Consider the following 15406-nt stretch of genomic DNA (forward strand, 5'->3'; position numbering starts at 1 on the left):
AGTCCTTCTGCCTCAGCCTCCCAAAGTGTTGGGATTACAGGTGTGAACCATCGTGCCTAGCCTTTTTTATTCCCTTGATGTCTCTTTTTTTGTTTTTGAGTCTGGGTCTTGCTCTGTTGCCCGGGCTGGAGTGCAGTGGCGCGATCTCGGCTCACTGCAACCTCTGCCTCTGTGTTCAGGTGATTCTCATGCCCCCCAGCCTCCCAAGCAGCTGGGATTACAGGTGCCCGCCATGACACCAGGCTGATTTTCGTATTTTTAGTAGACACGGGGTTTCGCCATGTTGGTCAGGCTGGTCTCGAACTCCTGACCTCAAGTGATCCGCCTATCGCTGCCTCCCAAAGTGCTGGGTTAACAGGTGTGAGCCACTGCACCTAGCCTATTCTCTTGATAGCTCTATAGCATTGTTTTTGTCTAAATTTGATGGATTTGGTACTTTTTTTTTTTTTTTTGAGATGGAGTCTTACTCTGTCGCCCAAACTGGAGTACAGTGGCATGATCCCAGCTCACTGCAACCTCCACCTCCTGTGTTTAAGCGATTCTCCTGCCTCAGCCTCCTGAGTAGCTGGGATTACAGACACATGCCATTACGCCTGGCTAACTTTTGTATTTTTAGTAGAGATGGGGTTTTGCCATGTTGACCAGGCTGGTCTTGAACTCCTGACCTCAGGTGATTCGCCTGCCTTCCAAAGTGCTGGGATTACAGGCGTGAGCCACTGTGCCTGGTGAATTTGATACTTTCTCTTATTCTTGCAGAAGTCTTCATTGTCCTTCATAGCCCCTCTTTGCTAAGTTAATTTCTTTTTCTGTTCAGGTCTTTGTGTCATCACTCAGTGCAGGGAACAGAAAGCACTAGGGTTTTTTTTTTTTTTTTTTTTTTAAGTTGGAGTTTCACTCTTGTTGCCCAGGCTGGAGTGCAACAGCGCAATCTCAGCTCACCGCAACCTCCACTTCCCAGGTTCAAGCGATTCTCCTGTCTCAGCCTCCCTGGTAGCTGGAATTACAGGCATGTGTCACCATACCCAGCCAATTTTGTATTTTTGATAGAGATGGGGTTTCTCCATGTTGGTCAGGCTGGTCTCAAACTCCTGACCTCAGGTGATGCACCCGCCTTGGCCTCCCAAAGTGCTGAGATTACAGGCATGAGCCACTGCGCCTGGCAACACTTGGGAATTTTAAGCAGAAAGGGAAACAATGTGAGATTTAGGTGCTTAGAAACGATTTTTAGAGAGGCTAGGGGAGCAGTAATGATGCTCAGAACATTGTTGTAGAACTGACCTTCTTTGGGAGCTTTTATGTGTGAGGCCACCAATGGAACCACTGAACTGTTTTAAAAACAGTATATAGCTACTATTCAGGACCAGGAAGCTGCCACTTCTATTGCTTTAGGAGTAGCTGCCTTATAACACCCAGCAAACTGGAGAATGGATATTGGAACACTGTTTCAGAAATATTTTACACCCAGGTCAGTGCCTAGCACATTGTAGATGAGTGACAAAGGTAGTGGTTATTGGTTTTTCTTTTTCTTTTTAAATGAATCAGTCATTTTAATTAAGACTTAATCTGTAAGAGTCTGCTCCACACTCCTGTGCCTGTTTATGTTACAGTGAATTTTTTGTTTGTTTGTTTCAAAGAAGTGATTTTGTGGTCCAGTTTCAATCTCATTTAGCATTTTTCCTAATTTTACCTGCGTTTCAGCTAGGGTTTGCCTGAGTCTGATTAGGTTGTTGCTAATTCATTGACAGATTAGTTTATTCAGTGAGTAGCAGAATGTCATTGACACTGGAAACTATCCTTTGCAGCTTTGAGTTTATGCAAAAGCATCTTAGTCTTTTTGCATATGCCAGAGGAGACCCTTGTTGATAGAAATTGTCATCACAAGACCGGGCATGGTGACTCACGCCTATAATCCTAGTACTTTGGGAGGCTGAGACGGGCAGATCACCTGAAGTCAGGGGTTCAAGACCAGCCTGGCCACCATGGTGAAACCCCATCTTTACTAAAAATACCAAAAATTAGCCAGGTGTAGTAGCGGGCGCCTGTAATCCCAGTTACTCAGGAGGCTGAGACAGCACAATCACTGGAACCCAGGAGGCGGAGGTTGCAGTTAGCTGAGATCGCACCATTGCACTGTGGCCTGGGCAACAGGAGTGAAACTCCATCTCGAGAGAGAGAAAGAGAGGAAGGGAAGAAGGAAGGGAGGGAGGGAAAAGGAAAGAGAAAAGAAGAAAAGAGGCCGGGCGCGGTGGCTCAAGCCTGTAATCCCAGCACTTTGGGAGGCCGAGACGGGCGGATCACGAGGTCAGGAGATCGAGACCATCCTGGCTGACATGGTGAAACCCCGTCTCTACTTTAAAAATACAAAAAACTAGCCGGGCGAGGTGGCGGGCGCCTATAGTCCCAGCTACTCGGGAGGCTGAGGCAGGAGAATGGCGTGAACCCGGGAGGCGGAGCTTGCAGTGAGCTGAGATCCGGCCACTGCACTCCAGCCTGGGCGGCAGAGCGAGACTCTGTCTCAACAAAAAAAAAAAAAAAAAAAAAGAAGAAAAGAGAAAGAAATTGTGATCATAAGACCTTCTAGTTTTTGTGTAATTTTTTAATTTTTTAATTTTTAATTTTTATTTTTTGAGATGGAATCTCGCTTTGTTGCCCAGGCTGGAGCGCAATGGAGTGATCTTGACTCACTGCTACCTCTATCTCCCGGGTTCAAGCGATTCTCCTGCCTCAGCCTCCCTAGTAGCTGGGATTACAGGCATGAGCCGCCTGTAATGCCCAGCTAATTTTTGTGTTTTTAGTAGAGACGGGGTTTCACCATGTTGACCAGGCTGGTCTCTAACTCCTGACCTTAGGTGATCTGCCCGCCTTGGCCCCCTAAAGTGCTGGGATTACAGGAAAGAACCACCGTACCTGGCCGAGTTTTTGTATATTAAGTTATATTTGTTTTAATTTTGGGGAAGTTCATTACTTTTCCTTAGGAAAAATACTGTAGATCACATCCTTTTTCCCTTTGGAAGGGAAGTTAACATGAGGACAGTGTTGAAGCTGATGAGTGACTGTTGGAGCAAATGCGTGCTTGACATGTAGTTTGAGCCTGTTATGAAATAAAATTACCAAGTTTTAGGACAAGGTTTTTATGTGGGCATATTTTACTTTAAATTGAAAATAAGGTTTATTTTTTCTCTAAAGGTGTGGAGCATGGCTAGATAATAAAAGACATGGCATATCGATGCTGAGCTCTGGGTGTGAAGAGATCCCCAGACACGGATTTGTGTGATAGTCACTTGAATACTGCACTATAGTGGTGTTGAGTTGCTACCAGACAGCTGTTCAGAAGAACCTTACAGTATATGAAAGCAGGAACAGAGCCTAGCCAGCTGGGCTAATTGGCTTGGCTCTCTATATACAGTGGGTCTGTTTTAAGGGATTTAAAAATCCTTGTTTTGTGGCTTTGATTAGAAATAACAGTTTTGTATAGAATGATTTCTGTTAGCTGATTACACTTAAGAAACTAAATGGCTTTTCTCTTTCATCTCCTATAATATATTTGTTTTTCTGAATAAGCGTGGGCCTGAAGTGAAATGTTAGGGATAGGTACTGATGCACACTGACCGAGAGAATGTCAACAGGTGGGCAATAATTTGCCATTACCCAAATTAATTAAAACTATTCTGTAATAAGCTTCAGATTATGGTGTATTTGTCCCTGCAAGTTTACTTATTGATTTGTTTCACACTAATTCTTTGTTCCCTGTTTAAGTGTACAGTCTTATTTTTTCAAGTGTTTATGATTGGAATATGCTTACTAATTCCCTTTCCTTTTTTTTTTTTTTTTTTTTTTTAAAGATAAGGATCTTGCTCTGTTGCCCAGAGCGATAGTGGCTGGAGTGCAGTGGCACGACCATAGCTCACTGCAGCCTTAACCTCCCTGGCCCAAGCAATCTTCCCATCTCAATCTCTCTAGTAGCTGGGACTACAGCCGCAGGCTACTACACCCAGCTAATTTTTGTATTCTTTGTAAAAGTGGTGTTTCACCATGTTGCCCGGGGTGGCCTCGAAGTCCTGGACTCAAGCATTCTGTCCATTTTGGCCTCCAGAAGTGCTAGGATTACAGACATGAACCACCGGGCCTGGTCCCCTATTTCATTTTCAAGTAGTTATTGTTACTGCAAGCCTGGAATGACTTTCTGCATGTTATGTGTATGGTATGAGTTTTAGAGATTATAGAAGCATCCGTTATTAATATTTTTTTCTTCTTGGAAGAGACATGATATTTTATATAGGATGAAAAAAGAGAAGTTATGTGTGTCTGTGTGTGTGATTTTTTTTCCTTCCTGGGAAAGACATGATACATTTTACATAGGATGAAAAAAGAGAAGTTGTGTGTGTGTGTGCGCGTGCACTTGTGACATTTACCAAAAAAATCATTATCTGAATTTTCTGTGTAGAAGATGTAGGAATAATAAGTCATGGGCCTTGCCCTGAAAGGGTTTTCAATCTCTTGAGGTAGCTCAGCACGTCCTCAAGTAAGGGATTTGTATGATCAATACACTGTAAGTGCTGTATATGCAAGAGGTAGAGATAGTAGTCAATTCTTCTCTCTTTATTAGCCACTTTATGAAGTGTTGATTTTTTCACTGTTAATATTGTGGCCTAAGGAGGAAGAGGAAAAACATATGAATGCAGAAGAATTCGTTTGTGGAGTTAAAGGGCTTACAATGTAAGGACAGCTGCAAGAACTGTCTGCCCTGAGCTGCCAGTGCAGGTAGCCTCACAAGTCCCTTTTCATCAGTTTACTTCAGCATCTGCAAGATAAGCCTTTATGCCACCTAGACAGCTGCACACATGTGTGGTGACATGGCCTAGTGCCTAACCCTGAGCAGTAAAGATACTGAGGGTCCAGAAGAAGGAAGGGAAAAACGAACAATGCACTTAGCTGGGACCCTGTCTTATTTATTTATCTTTCTGTTCCTGGTAGTACATAGTAGATACTCAGTAATGTCTGCTGAATTAAGTAAATATATCTCAAAATTAAGGACCTGGGCTGAGCCTCTCCCTCCGTCCCTAAACTCCTGTGCACTTGTGTATAAGAGTGCATATAAATGCCACTGTACGTTTGTGTGGGTTAGAAAAAGCAAAAGTGTGTTCATAACCTCCTATGAGAAGAGACTATAAATTACTTTGCACCAAGGACGGTAGCTGACTCTTGAGTTCTCTTCAGTGCCTGGTACAATGCCTGCCGCCCACCTGCTTGTGAAGGCTGTGGTGGCTTGTACAGGCATTGCAGGGCAGATCTAGATTGACTGTTTGGGTCTCAGAATAACCTTGGTCCTCTATAACAGAGGCTGAGTACTTATCTTTTCATGAGTTGTTACACTAAAGTAAAATTGTAAGTACTGCTTTTCTGTGGTTTGCTGCTTTCATTTTTTAACACAGAAATTTTATTGAGTATCCCCACCCTATACCAGACATTGTCAAGCACTGAGGATCTGAAGGTAATCTCATTTTACCCACATTCCAGTGTAGGAGACAGACTTGGAATCTTAAATCTTAAAAAGATGTATGTACCATGCACCATATGAGAATGACGCACAAAGTGCTGTGGAGCCCAGAAAGGTAAATGACTTTTTTCTGCTAGGAGAGGTAAAGCAGGGGAGCATTACAGAGGAAGGATGACATTTGTTGCATCCTTGGTCTTAGTTTTGAATGGCAGTTGCTTAGGAATTAGATGGAGTTAGGAGTGGGAATAGATGGCATGGAGCAGGGGAGAGTGAAGTCCCAGGCTCAGAAGGTCTTTAGCACTTAGATCTGAAGGGCTTTGTAGGGGGACATGCCATGCCAAGGAGCTTGAATATTGCTTGATGGTCAGGAGTTTTCAAACTGTTTTGCAGAAAACTAGGACTGTTGGGATGGGGATTGATGGGATACTGGACCCTACACTGTATCTTCTTCTTTTTTTTTTTTTTTTTTTTTGAGATGGAGTTTCACTCTTGTTGCCCAAGCTGGAGTGCAATGGCACAATCTCGGTTCACCACAACCTCTGCCTCCCAGGTTCAAGCAATTCTCCTGCCTCAGCCTCCGGAGTAGCCGGGATTACAGGCATGTGCCATCATGCCTGGCTAATTTTTTATTTTTAGTAGAGACAGGATTTCTCCATGTTGGTCAGGCTGGTCTCAAACTCCTGACCTCAGGTGATCTGCCCGCCTCAGCCTCCCAAAGTGTTGGGATTACAGGTGTGAGCCACTGCAGCTAGCCTATATATATATATATATAATATATATATAAAATATATATATATTTTTTATATATATATATATTTTATATATATATATATTTTTTTTTTTTTTGGAGATAGGGCCTCACTCTCTCACCAAGGCTGGAGTGCAGTGGCACAATCAGGGCACTGCAGCCTCGACCTCCTGGGATCAAGTGATTCTCCCGCCTCAGCCCCTCTAGTAGCTGGGACTACAGACATGTGCTACCACGTCTGGCTATTTTTTTTTATTTTTAGTATAGATGGGGTCTCACCATGTTGCCCAGGCTAGTCTCCCTTCCAAAGTGCTGGGATTATAGACGTGAGCCACGGCACTTTGCCAGGAAATAATTTATAACAGAACAATTTATATTTTCATGGAACAGTGTTTTACTTGATTAAGAACTTGACATAAAATGAACAGTGGAAGCATTAGTCTTGACTGAAATTAAAGCTCCTATGAAATTTCCACTGGCATCATTGGGTGGCCCTCGGGGTACCACAAGTAAATACTCTCTTCATCCCCTGTCTTCCTTATCTTCTTTGGTTTTTATTTTTATGGAAGAAATCACCATATTCTAGTCATCTGGGTGTACTGCCTTGGATTAATTTTTGACTTCTTGTGTTTTCTACACTTCACAAGATGTTGCCCACAGTATCTTTCACTTGGTAGTATGACATCCTAAGTTTTGAGCTATTTGCTTATATTACCTATTAAATCTGTGAAGTCAAATAAACAAGAACGATATTGCATAAAATATGCCAATTTTACAGGTTGCTGCATACAATAACTTGTAAAATTGACATGCTGTTTTATGCAGTATCATTCTTGCTGGACCATTTCGGTCCCTGGAAGGCACAGGTCATTCTTCTGCCATGAGGCAGCATCACATTGAGAAGTACCACATTTATGACCTGAGCTTTAAAAATTACTGTTTGTAATTGTTAAGTAATTAATTTTGAGTCAGTAGCTTTTGTAAGTATTGTGTAATACTGCATTTAAAATATGGTTTCATTTTCAAGCATATGTATTATGACATATATACTAGCCCTTCTGGTAATTTTATAGTGGGACAAAATAGAGGCTCCTTCACAAGTGTCAGTTCATTCCTGTGGAGACCCAGCAGTAGTGTGAACTAGGCATTTTGATTGTAAATTATTACAGTATGGGATTTTTTTTTAACAGTTAATTTTTCCCTCTTCTAGACTAGTCTTCAGTTAAAGCCTGCCATCTTGTGGTGTTTTAAAGCATGAGATTTAAGCATGTGACATGACTGCTGAGCTTTTATGATGAGTAAAAAGTGAATGCTATTAAATCTTTTCATATGTGATCGTCATTTGGCCAGTTTATTTCTTCACTTTATTTTAATATTACAATATTATTTTGAGATTTTTATTAAAGATTCCTCCTTTAGCCAGTCCTCAAACATCAGTAAGTAAAAGTATTCTTCTACGATAGCAGTTTTTTTAGTTAAATCCTATTTCTCCAAGGAAAATACAATAGCAGTTTTAAGAACAGGTATTAATAATTTTGATATTATTATTTTTTTGAGACAGAGTCTCTGTCACCCAGACTGGAATGCAGTGGTACGATCTCGGCTCACTGCAACCTCTACCTACCGGGTTCAAGCAGTTCTCCTGCCTCAGCCTCCCAAGTAGCAGGGATTACAGGCACGCCCCACTATGCCCTGCTAATTTTTGTGTTTTTTGTAGAGACGGGGCTTCACCATTTTGGCCAGGCTTGTCTTGAACTCCTGACCTCAGGTGATCCACTCGCCTCGGCCTTCCAAAGTACTGGGATTACAGGCATGGGCCACCATGCCTGGCAATAATTTTGATATTATTAAGGCTTCTCTGTGTAACTACTGTTAACAATTATTTGAATGAGAGAAATACTTTAAAATATAATTATTGGGCAAACTATATCCAAATGAACTATAATTTTATAATGTAGAACTCCATTAAAAAAAAAGTGATATTTAGAGGCTAGGTACAGTGGCTCATGCCTGTAATCCCAGCATCTTGGGAAGCTGAGGCCCGTGGATCACTTGAGGTCAGGGGTTGGAGACCAGCCTGGCCAAAATAGACAAACCCCATCTCTACTACAAATACAAAAGATTAGCTCAGCCTAGTACCACACGCCTGTAATCCCAGCTACTTGGGAGGCCGAGGCATGAGAATCACTTGAACCCAGGAGGCGGAGGTTGCAATGAGCGGAGATCAGCCCCACTGCACTCCAGCCTAGGTGATAGTGAGACGCCGTCTCAAAAAAAAAGTGATATTTAGAGAAAAAGAAACTTCAATTTGAACCTCAGCTTGTTTTTTGTTTTGCTCTTGTTTTACTCTTGTTTGCTGAGTTTTGCTCTTGTTGCCCAGACTGGAGTGCAATGGGCACAATCTCGGCTCACTGCAACCACCTCCTCTTGGGTTCAAGTGATTTTCCTTTCTCAGCCCCCCTAGTAGCTGGGATTACAGGCATGCGCCACCACGCCTGCATGCCTTTTTTGTATTTTTAGTAGAGACGGAGTTTCTCCATGTTGGTCAGGCTGGTCTTGAACTCCCAACCTCAGGTGATCACCCGCCTCGGCCTCCCAAAGTGCTGGGATTATAGGCGTGAGCCACCGTGCCCGACCTGTTTGTTGGTTTTTTTGAGACAGGCTGCAGTGCAGTGGCATGATCTCGGCTCACTGCAACCACCACCTGCTAAGTTCAAGTGATTCTCCTGCCTGAACCTCCCGAGTAGGTGGGACTACAGGCGCCACCATGCCCAGCTTAAATTTTTGTATTTTTTCTAGAGTCGAGGTTTTACTACGTTAGTGAGGCTGGTCTTGAACTCCTGACCTCGAGTGATCCGCCAGCCTTGGCCTTCCAAAGTGCTGGGATTACAGGCATGAGCCACCGCTCCCAGCCCTGAACCTCAGTTTTTTGGTAGTTAGTTGTATAAACTGAAATAATTTTTATGCAAAATATTAGGGAGGCCATTATTTATTGTTACCTCTATCTAACAAAATGGGAGGTACTTGCAAAGCTTGGGGTCAATTAGTTCTTATTAATATCAGGGAAGTTTCAGTATCATGCATTGAGTTATAAAATTACTTTTTAGAATAACATTTTTTTCTCATTTAGTGTAATTTAATTTTCTTTCTTTTTTTTTTTTTTGAGACTGGGTCTTGGTCTACTGCCCAGGCTGCAGTTCAGTTGTGCAATCATGACTCACTGCAGCCTCAACCTCCTGGGCTCAAGCGATGTTCCCACCTAAGCCTCCTGAGTAGCTGGGACTACAGGTGTGTGCCACTGTGCCGGGCTATTTTTATTTTTTATTTTTTTGTAGAGTCAGGGTCTTGCTGTGTTGCCTAGTCTGGTCTTGAATTCCTGCTCTCAAGCGATCTTCCCACATCGGCCTCTCAAAGTGTTGTGATTACAGATGTAAGCCGCTGTGCCTAGCATGATATCCTGACTTATAGTTCCTGTACGTTTTGGCTTATAATATGCTTTGTATTAAAAAATAATGAATTTTCATTTCTTCAGAAATATTCTGTGTTAGTGTGCCTCTTTATAGAACAAGAGGGATGTGTAGTCTCACTCAGGGACAAGCAGGATTCTGGTACGTTGGTCTTTATATGGATGTCTTTGACCCATAGTCATTAGTAGTCATGTGACATTGAAAGAGAATGTTAGCCAACAAAAACTCTACATCCAATGCCTGTGAGTTGCTTCTCTAATTTTGATAGGTGATGGGAGCCTTTATTTAAACTACTTATTTTGTTTGTCCCTTCAGCAGAGAGGGAGAAGACCTCAAGTCATCAGTATGGTTTGATATCTTATGCTTTTTAAATCTATTCCAGCTATGCTAAGAAAGAATCTGATCTTAATGGCGCCCAGATCAAACTTCGAGAATATGAAGCAGCACTGAATTCTAAAGATGCAGCTCTTGCTACTGCACTTGGTGACAAAAAAAGTTTAGAGGGAGATTTGGAGGATCTGAAGGATCAGATTGCCCAGGTGAGGTCAAGCCTACTCTTGAGCCTTATGTGGCAGGTTAATTGCCTCGTCTGCCTTAAGCCATAGTTTATTTGATTGATTGATTTTCAAATGTATTTTCTTTTTGAATTTTTATTTATTTCTTTTCTGATGGTTTACTTGAAGAAAAGTCTTGAGGTAGCTAACATGCAAAACATTGTCACCTCTCAGGCGTTACATCTGGATTGTCCAGATCTTGTGGTTCCCTTCTTTCCTATTGTATGCACACTCGTTCTGTCTCTGCTGTCAAAGCCTATTTTGTTAGGAAATAAGTAAGAAAAGAGATGCCATAATGCTGCTCTCCACACAGGAAAAAGTGAAAGTGGTTAGCTAAAATAACTAGTTTGATTTTTGAAATGTGAGTGAGTCATATGTCTCTGTTCTGTTCCCTGTTGCCAATTAACAATTTGACAGGTGATTTGGTATGATACTCTGTGGGTGGGGCCAGCAAATGAACACCCAGTTCTGTGATAAATGTTCAAATGAAGTAATTATACATTGATAAATTTATAGGAATTTTAACACTTGATTTGATCCATAGATATCTTAAGTTCATTATTAAATGATTGCCATGTAATTTTTATCACAATTCTTTTTCCTCGTAATAGTTGGAAGCCTCCTTAGCTGCTGCCAAAAAACAGTTAGCAGATGAAACTTTACTTAAAGTGGATTTGGAAAATCGTTGTCAGAGCCTTACTGAGGACTTGGAGTTTCGCAAAAACATGTATGAAGAGGTAACTATATATAATTTTACTTTGTAAAGGAATGGAGGGGTTTTAGAATGACATTGTCATAGCTAAACATGTAATTATATTTTCTTTATGATTTCTTTGCCACAAAAATATATCAAATAAAGAAATAAGGCCGGGTGCAGTGGCTCATGCCTGTAATCCCAGCACTTTGGGAGGCTGAGGCGGGCGGATCACAAGGTCGGGAGATCGAGACCATCCTGGCTAACACAGTGAAACCCCGTCCCTACTAAAAATAAAAAGAAATTAGCCCGGGTATGTTGGCATGCGCCTGTAGTCCCAGCTACTCAGGAGGCTGAGGCAGGAGAATGGTGTGAACCTGCGAGGCAGAGCTTGCAGTGAGCTGAGATTGTGCCACTGCACTCCAGCCTGGGCAACAGAACCAGACTCCGTCTCAAAAAAAAAAAAAAGAAAGAAAAGAGATAATAAGGTTTGGGGATGGAGAGAAATTTTGCAGGTAGATTATTCAAGCTACTGCTGCTAAAAGACCACATTTAAGAACTCAAGCTGTTACTGTAAACAGGTGTGATTTCACTTCATCTTATTTTTGTTTTTTTGTTTTTGTTTTGTTTGTTTTTTTTTGAGACGGAGTCTCGCTCTGCCGCCAGGCTGGAGTACAGTCGTAGGATCTCGGCACATTTCAACTTCTGCCTCCCGGGTTCAAGCGGTTCTCCTGCCTCAGCCTCCCGAGTAGCTGGGACTACAGGCATGCGCCACCACGCCCAGCTAATTTTTGTATTTTTAGTAGAGACGAGGGTTTCACCATGTTGATCAGGATGGTCTCGACCTTCCAAAGTGCTGGGATTACAGGCGTGAGCCACCGCGTCCAGCCTCACTTCATCTTAACTTATAAAGGCTTGGTCACAGCAGCTAATTACTGTCAACATGTTTAAGCATTAGTTATCTATTCCTGCCTAACAAATTACTTCCAAAGTTCATCAACCTAAAACCAGAGACTTGTATTAATTTCTCAGTTCCTGAAGGTCAGAAATCAGAGCTGCTAAACTGGGTGGTTCTGTTTCTGGGTCCCATGAAGTTGCAGTACAGCTTTTAACCTGGCCTGGAGGAATGGCATCTGAGCTCATTCACAGGGCTGTGGGCAGGAAGTGTTAGTTCCTCACCTCATGGTCTTCTCCATAGGGTTGCTCATGATATGGCCCCCCTAAGGGTCAGTGATAAGAAAGAGAGAGAGAGGGAGGGAGGGAGGGAGAGATGGAGCGAGCGAGAGAGAGAGAGAAACACGAGAAAATCAATATATGCTACCAGCTACCAAGGCAGAAGCCACATTATCTTCTATAAGCTAATCACAGAGGTTATATACCATCACTTTTGCCTTCTCCTATGGCTTACATCTGGAAATGCGGCTACTCACAGCATTTATAGGTGTGTAAAAATTTTTTTTTTTTTTTTTTTTTGAGACGGAGTCCCGCTCTGTCGCCCAGGCTGGAGTGCAGTGGCGTGATCTCGGCTCACTGCAGCCTCTGCCTCCCAGGTTCAAGCCATTCTCCTGCCTTAGACCCCCAGTAACTGGGACTACAGGCGCATGCCACCACTCCCTGCTAATTTTTTGTATTTTTAATAGAGACTAGGTTTCAACGTGTTAGCCAGGATGGTGTCGATCTCCTGACCTTGTGATCGGCCCATCTCGGCCTCCCACAGTTCTGGGATTACAGACTTGAGCCACCGTGCCCGGCCCACTCATGTGGAAATCTTAAAATATCACTTACAAGCCTTAACTGCTGTGGTCAAGGGACAGGGGCAGAACTGTTGTCAAACAAAGGAAGTAATAAAATTGAAGAAAGGGGAATGTATATTTCATGAAAATTGGAGAGGGTTGGAATCAACTCATGGGGGAAAACATGCTGTTAATCTGCTAGGCTTAATGTTTTTAGAAGTAGTATAATTTTGAAAACAGTCACTAATAATAAAATAGGAATTCATTGTAGCAGTTAGCAAACCATTTTTTTATTTGGAGCAAAAATAATAGAAATCTGATTATTTTTTAAAATGACAAGCTTTAAACAAAATAGGTATTAGTGCAAGGTGCACCAGACAAGCAGTCAGACCTTGGACAACTCTTAGCATCAGTTTCTTATTTAAAATGAAATACTCATACTGCTATTTTTTTCTTCAAGGAGTGGTGAGGATCAAAGTGGAATACTGTGTGTGAAAACTCTTTGGATACTGTAGCAAGTGTTGTCATGTAATTGTTACTAGTGTTGCTTTGTGAAAGCAGATATTTTTATATTGAGTTCAGATTGACTTGCATTTTTGTTTTGTAAAAATTGTGATTTACCATTATTTGTGTTGTGTGTAGACAACCAGAAGTAGGGTATTTTTTTTCTTTGTAAGGTCGCTGGTTCTATATAAAAAATAGCATCAGTAAAAAGTAATTTAATATTTTTAGAGTGTTTGCATAGCATCTTTGAATGTTTGGCTTTTGCCTTTTTGAGAATGGATGCTAAGACCTCTTAAATTTTTTTTTTTTTTTTTTTTACTGCTTTTGGAGACAGAGTCCTGCTCTCTTGCCCAGGCTGGAGTGCAGTGGTGTGATCTTGGCTCACAGCAACCTCCACCTCCTGGGTTCTAGCGATTCTCCTGCCTCAGTCTCTGGAGTAGCTGGGTCTACAGGCACGCACCACCATGACCGGCTAAGTTTTGTATTTTTAGTAGAGACAGGGTTTCACCACGTTGACCAGGTTGGTCTCGAACAGCTGAACTCAAGTGATCTGCCTGCCTCGGCCTCCCAAAGTGCTGGGAATATAGGTGGGAGCCACCACGCCTGGCCTTTTTTACTTTAAACAAAAAATGTAAAATAATTTTTTTGAGACAGAGTCTCACTCTGTTGCCCAGGCTGGAGTGCAGTGGTACGATCTTGGCTCCCTGCAACCTGTGCCTCCCGGATTCAAGTGATTCTTGTGCCTCAGCCTCATGAGTAGCTGGGATTACAGGTGCACACCCTCACAACTGGCTAACTTTTTTTTTCCCCTTGTTTTTTAGTAAGTTGCACCATGTTGGCCAGGCTGGTCTCAAACTCCTGGCCTCAGGTGATCCACTTGCCTCAGCCTCCCCAAATGCTGGGATTACAGGTGTGAGCCACTACGCTGGCCTTAACTTTTTTTTTTCCTTCCTGATATATATTCAGTAATAATATCTAACTTCCTTATTATGAACAGTTGGGGGAAAAAGGAAGGAGAAAGACAAAGAGGAAGGAGGAGGTAGACAAAGAGCAACTATTAGCAGTTGCTCTCTTCAGTGTTTTCATGATTTAGGTATTATTTGCTTCATGAAATAGATGTGATCTCTGGGAGGGTGACAGTAGAACCTTCCTGATTTTTCTGATTTTGTCAAGTGCATGCTTCTGTGTAGTAGTTAAGAGAAAGACGAAGAAATGCACAGGAAAATACCTGCACTAACATACACAAACAGCAACTTTTGTGGGTTATACTTCCTTCTTATGGCTTCTTCAGATAATGCCATTCTTTTTTTTTTTTTTTTTTTTTTTTTGGAGACAGAGTCTAGCTCAGCTCCCCAGGCTGGAGTGCAATGATGCGATCTTGGCTTACTGCAACCACTGTCTCCTGGATTCAAGTGATTCTCCCACCTCAGCCTCCCTAGTAGCTGGGATTACAGGCACTCTCCATCATGCCTGGCTAGTTTTTGTATTATTGTAGAGACGGGGTTTTACCATATTGGCCAGGCTGGTCTTGAACTCCTGACCTCAGGTGATCTGACTGCCTCGGCCTCCCAAAGTGCTAGGATTACAGGCGTGAGCCACCACACTCAGCCTTCCATTCTGATTTTATTTAGACACTTCCTTAAAACAGAGTAAAGGATCATGACAACTACTTCTATTCTTTAACGGTAAATTTTTCATATATAGTTAGTCAACTAATATTGTTAATAAGATCCTGTGTCGCTTGATAATGATAGCTTAATACCAGCTTTTAAAGAAATCATGTAAATTAGCTTGTCCTGCCTATTATTATGTCTAAGAAAATAGTTTTATGACTGGGCACGGTGGCTCACATGTGTAATCCCAGCACTTTGAGGGGCTGAGACAGATGGATCACCTGAGGTCAGGAGTTTGAGACCAGTCTGGCCAACATGGGGAAATCTCATCTCTACTAAAAATACAAAAATTAGCCGGGCATGGTGGTACACACCTGTAATGCCAGTTACTAGGGAGGCTGAGGCAGGAGAATTGCTTGAACCCGGGAGGCGGAGGTTGTAGTGAGCTGAGATCACACCGCTGGGTGACAGAATGATACTCCATCTCAAAAAAGAAAAGAAAAAAGAAAATAGTTTCATTACACATAAATCTTTATTTGAATTTATCATGACTGTTAAGTTTAACTTTCCATGTGCCGTTTTTTCAGAGATGTTCT

The 15406-nt window shown here is 42.1% G+C and overlaps 1 protein-coding gene across 1 annotated transcript in view; it reads left to right on the plus strand.

Annotated features, from left to right (window-relative positions):
- LMNB1 (lamin B1) overlaps positions 1 to 15406 on the plus strand; it is a 58854-nt gene that overhangs the window by 15861 nt on the left and 27587 nt on the right. Inside the window, exons 2-3 of the mRNA XM_005557657.4 lie at positions 10095 to 10251; positions 10878 to 11003. Of these exons, the coding sequence (XP_005557714.3) occupies positions 10095 to 10251; positions 10878 to 11003 (283 nt within the window). The remainder of the gene's footprint in view (positions 1 to 10094; positions 10252 to 10877; positions 11004 to 15406) is intronic.

This window comes from Macaca fascicularis, chromosome 6 (genome assembly GCF_037993035.2).
Source record: "Macaca fascicularis isolate 582-1 chromosome 6, T2T-MFA8v1.1".
NCBI lineage: Eukaryota > Metazoa > Chordata > Mammalia > Primates > Cercopithecidae > Macaca > Macaca fascicularis.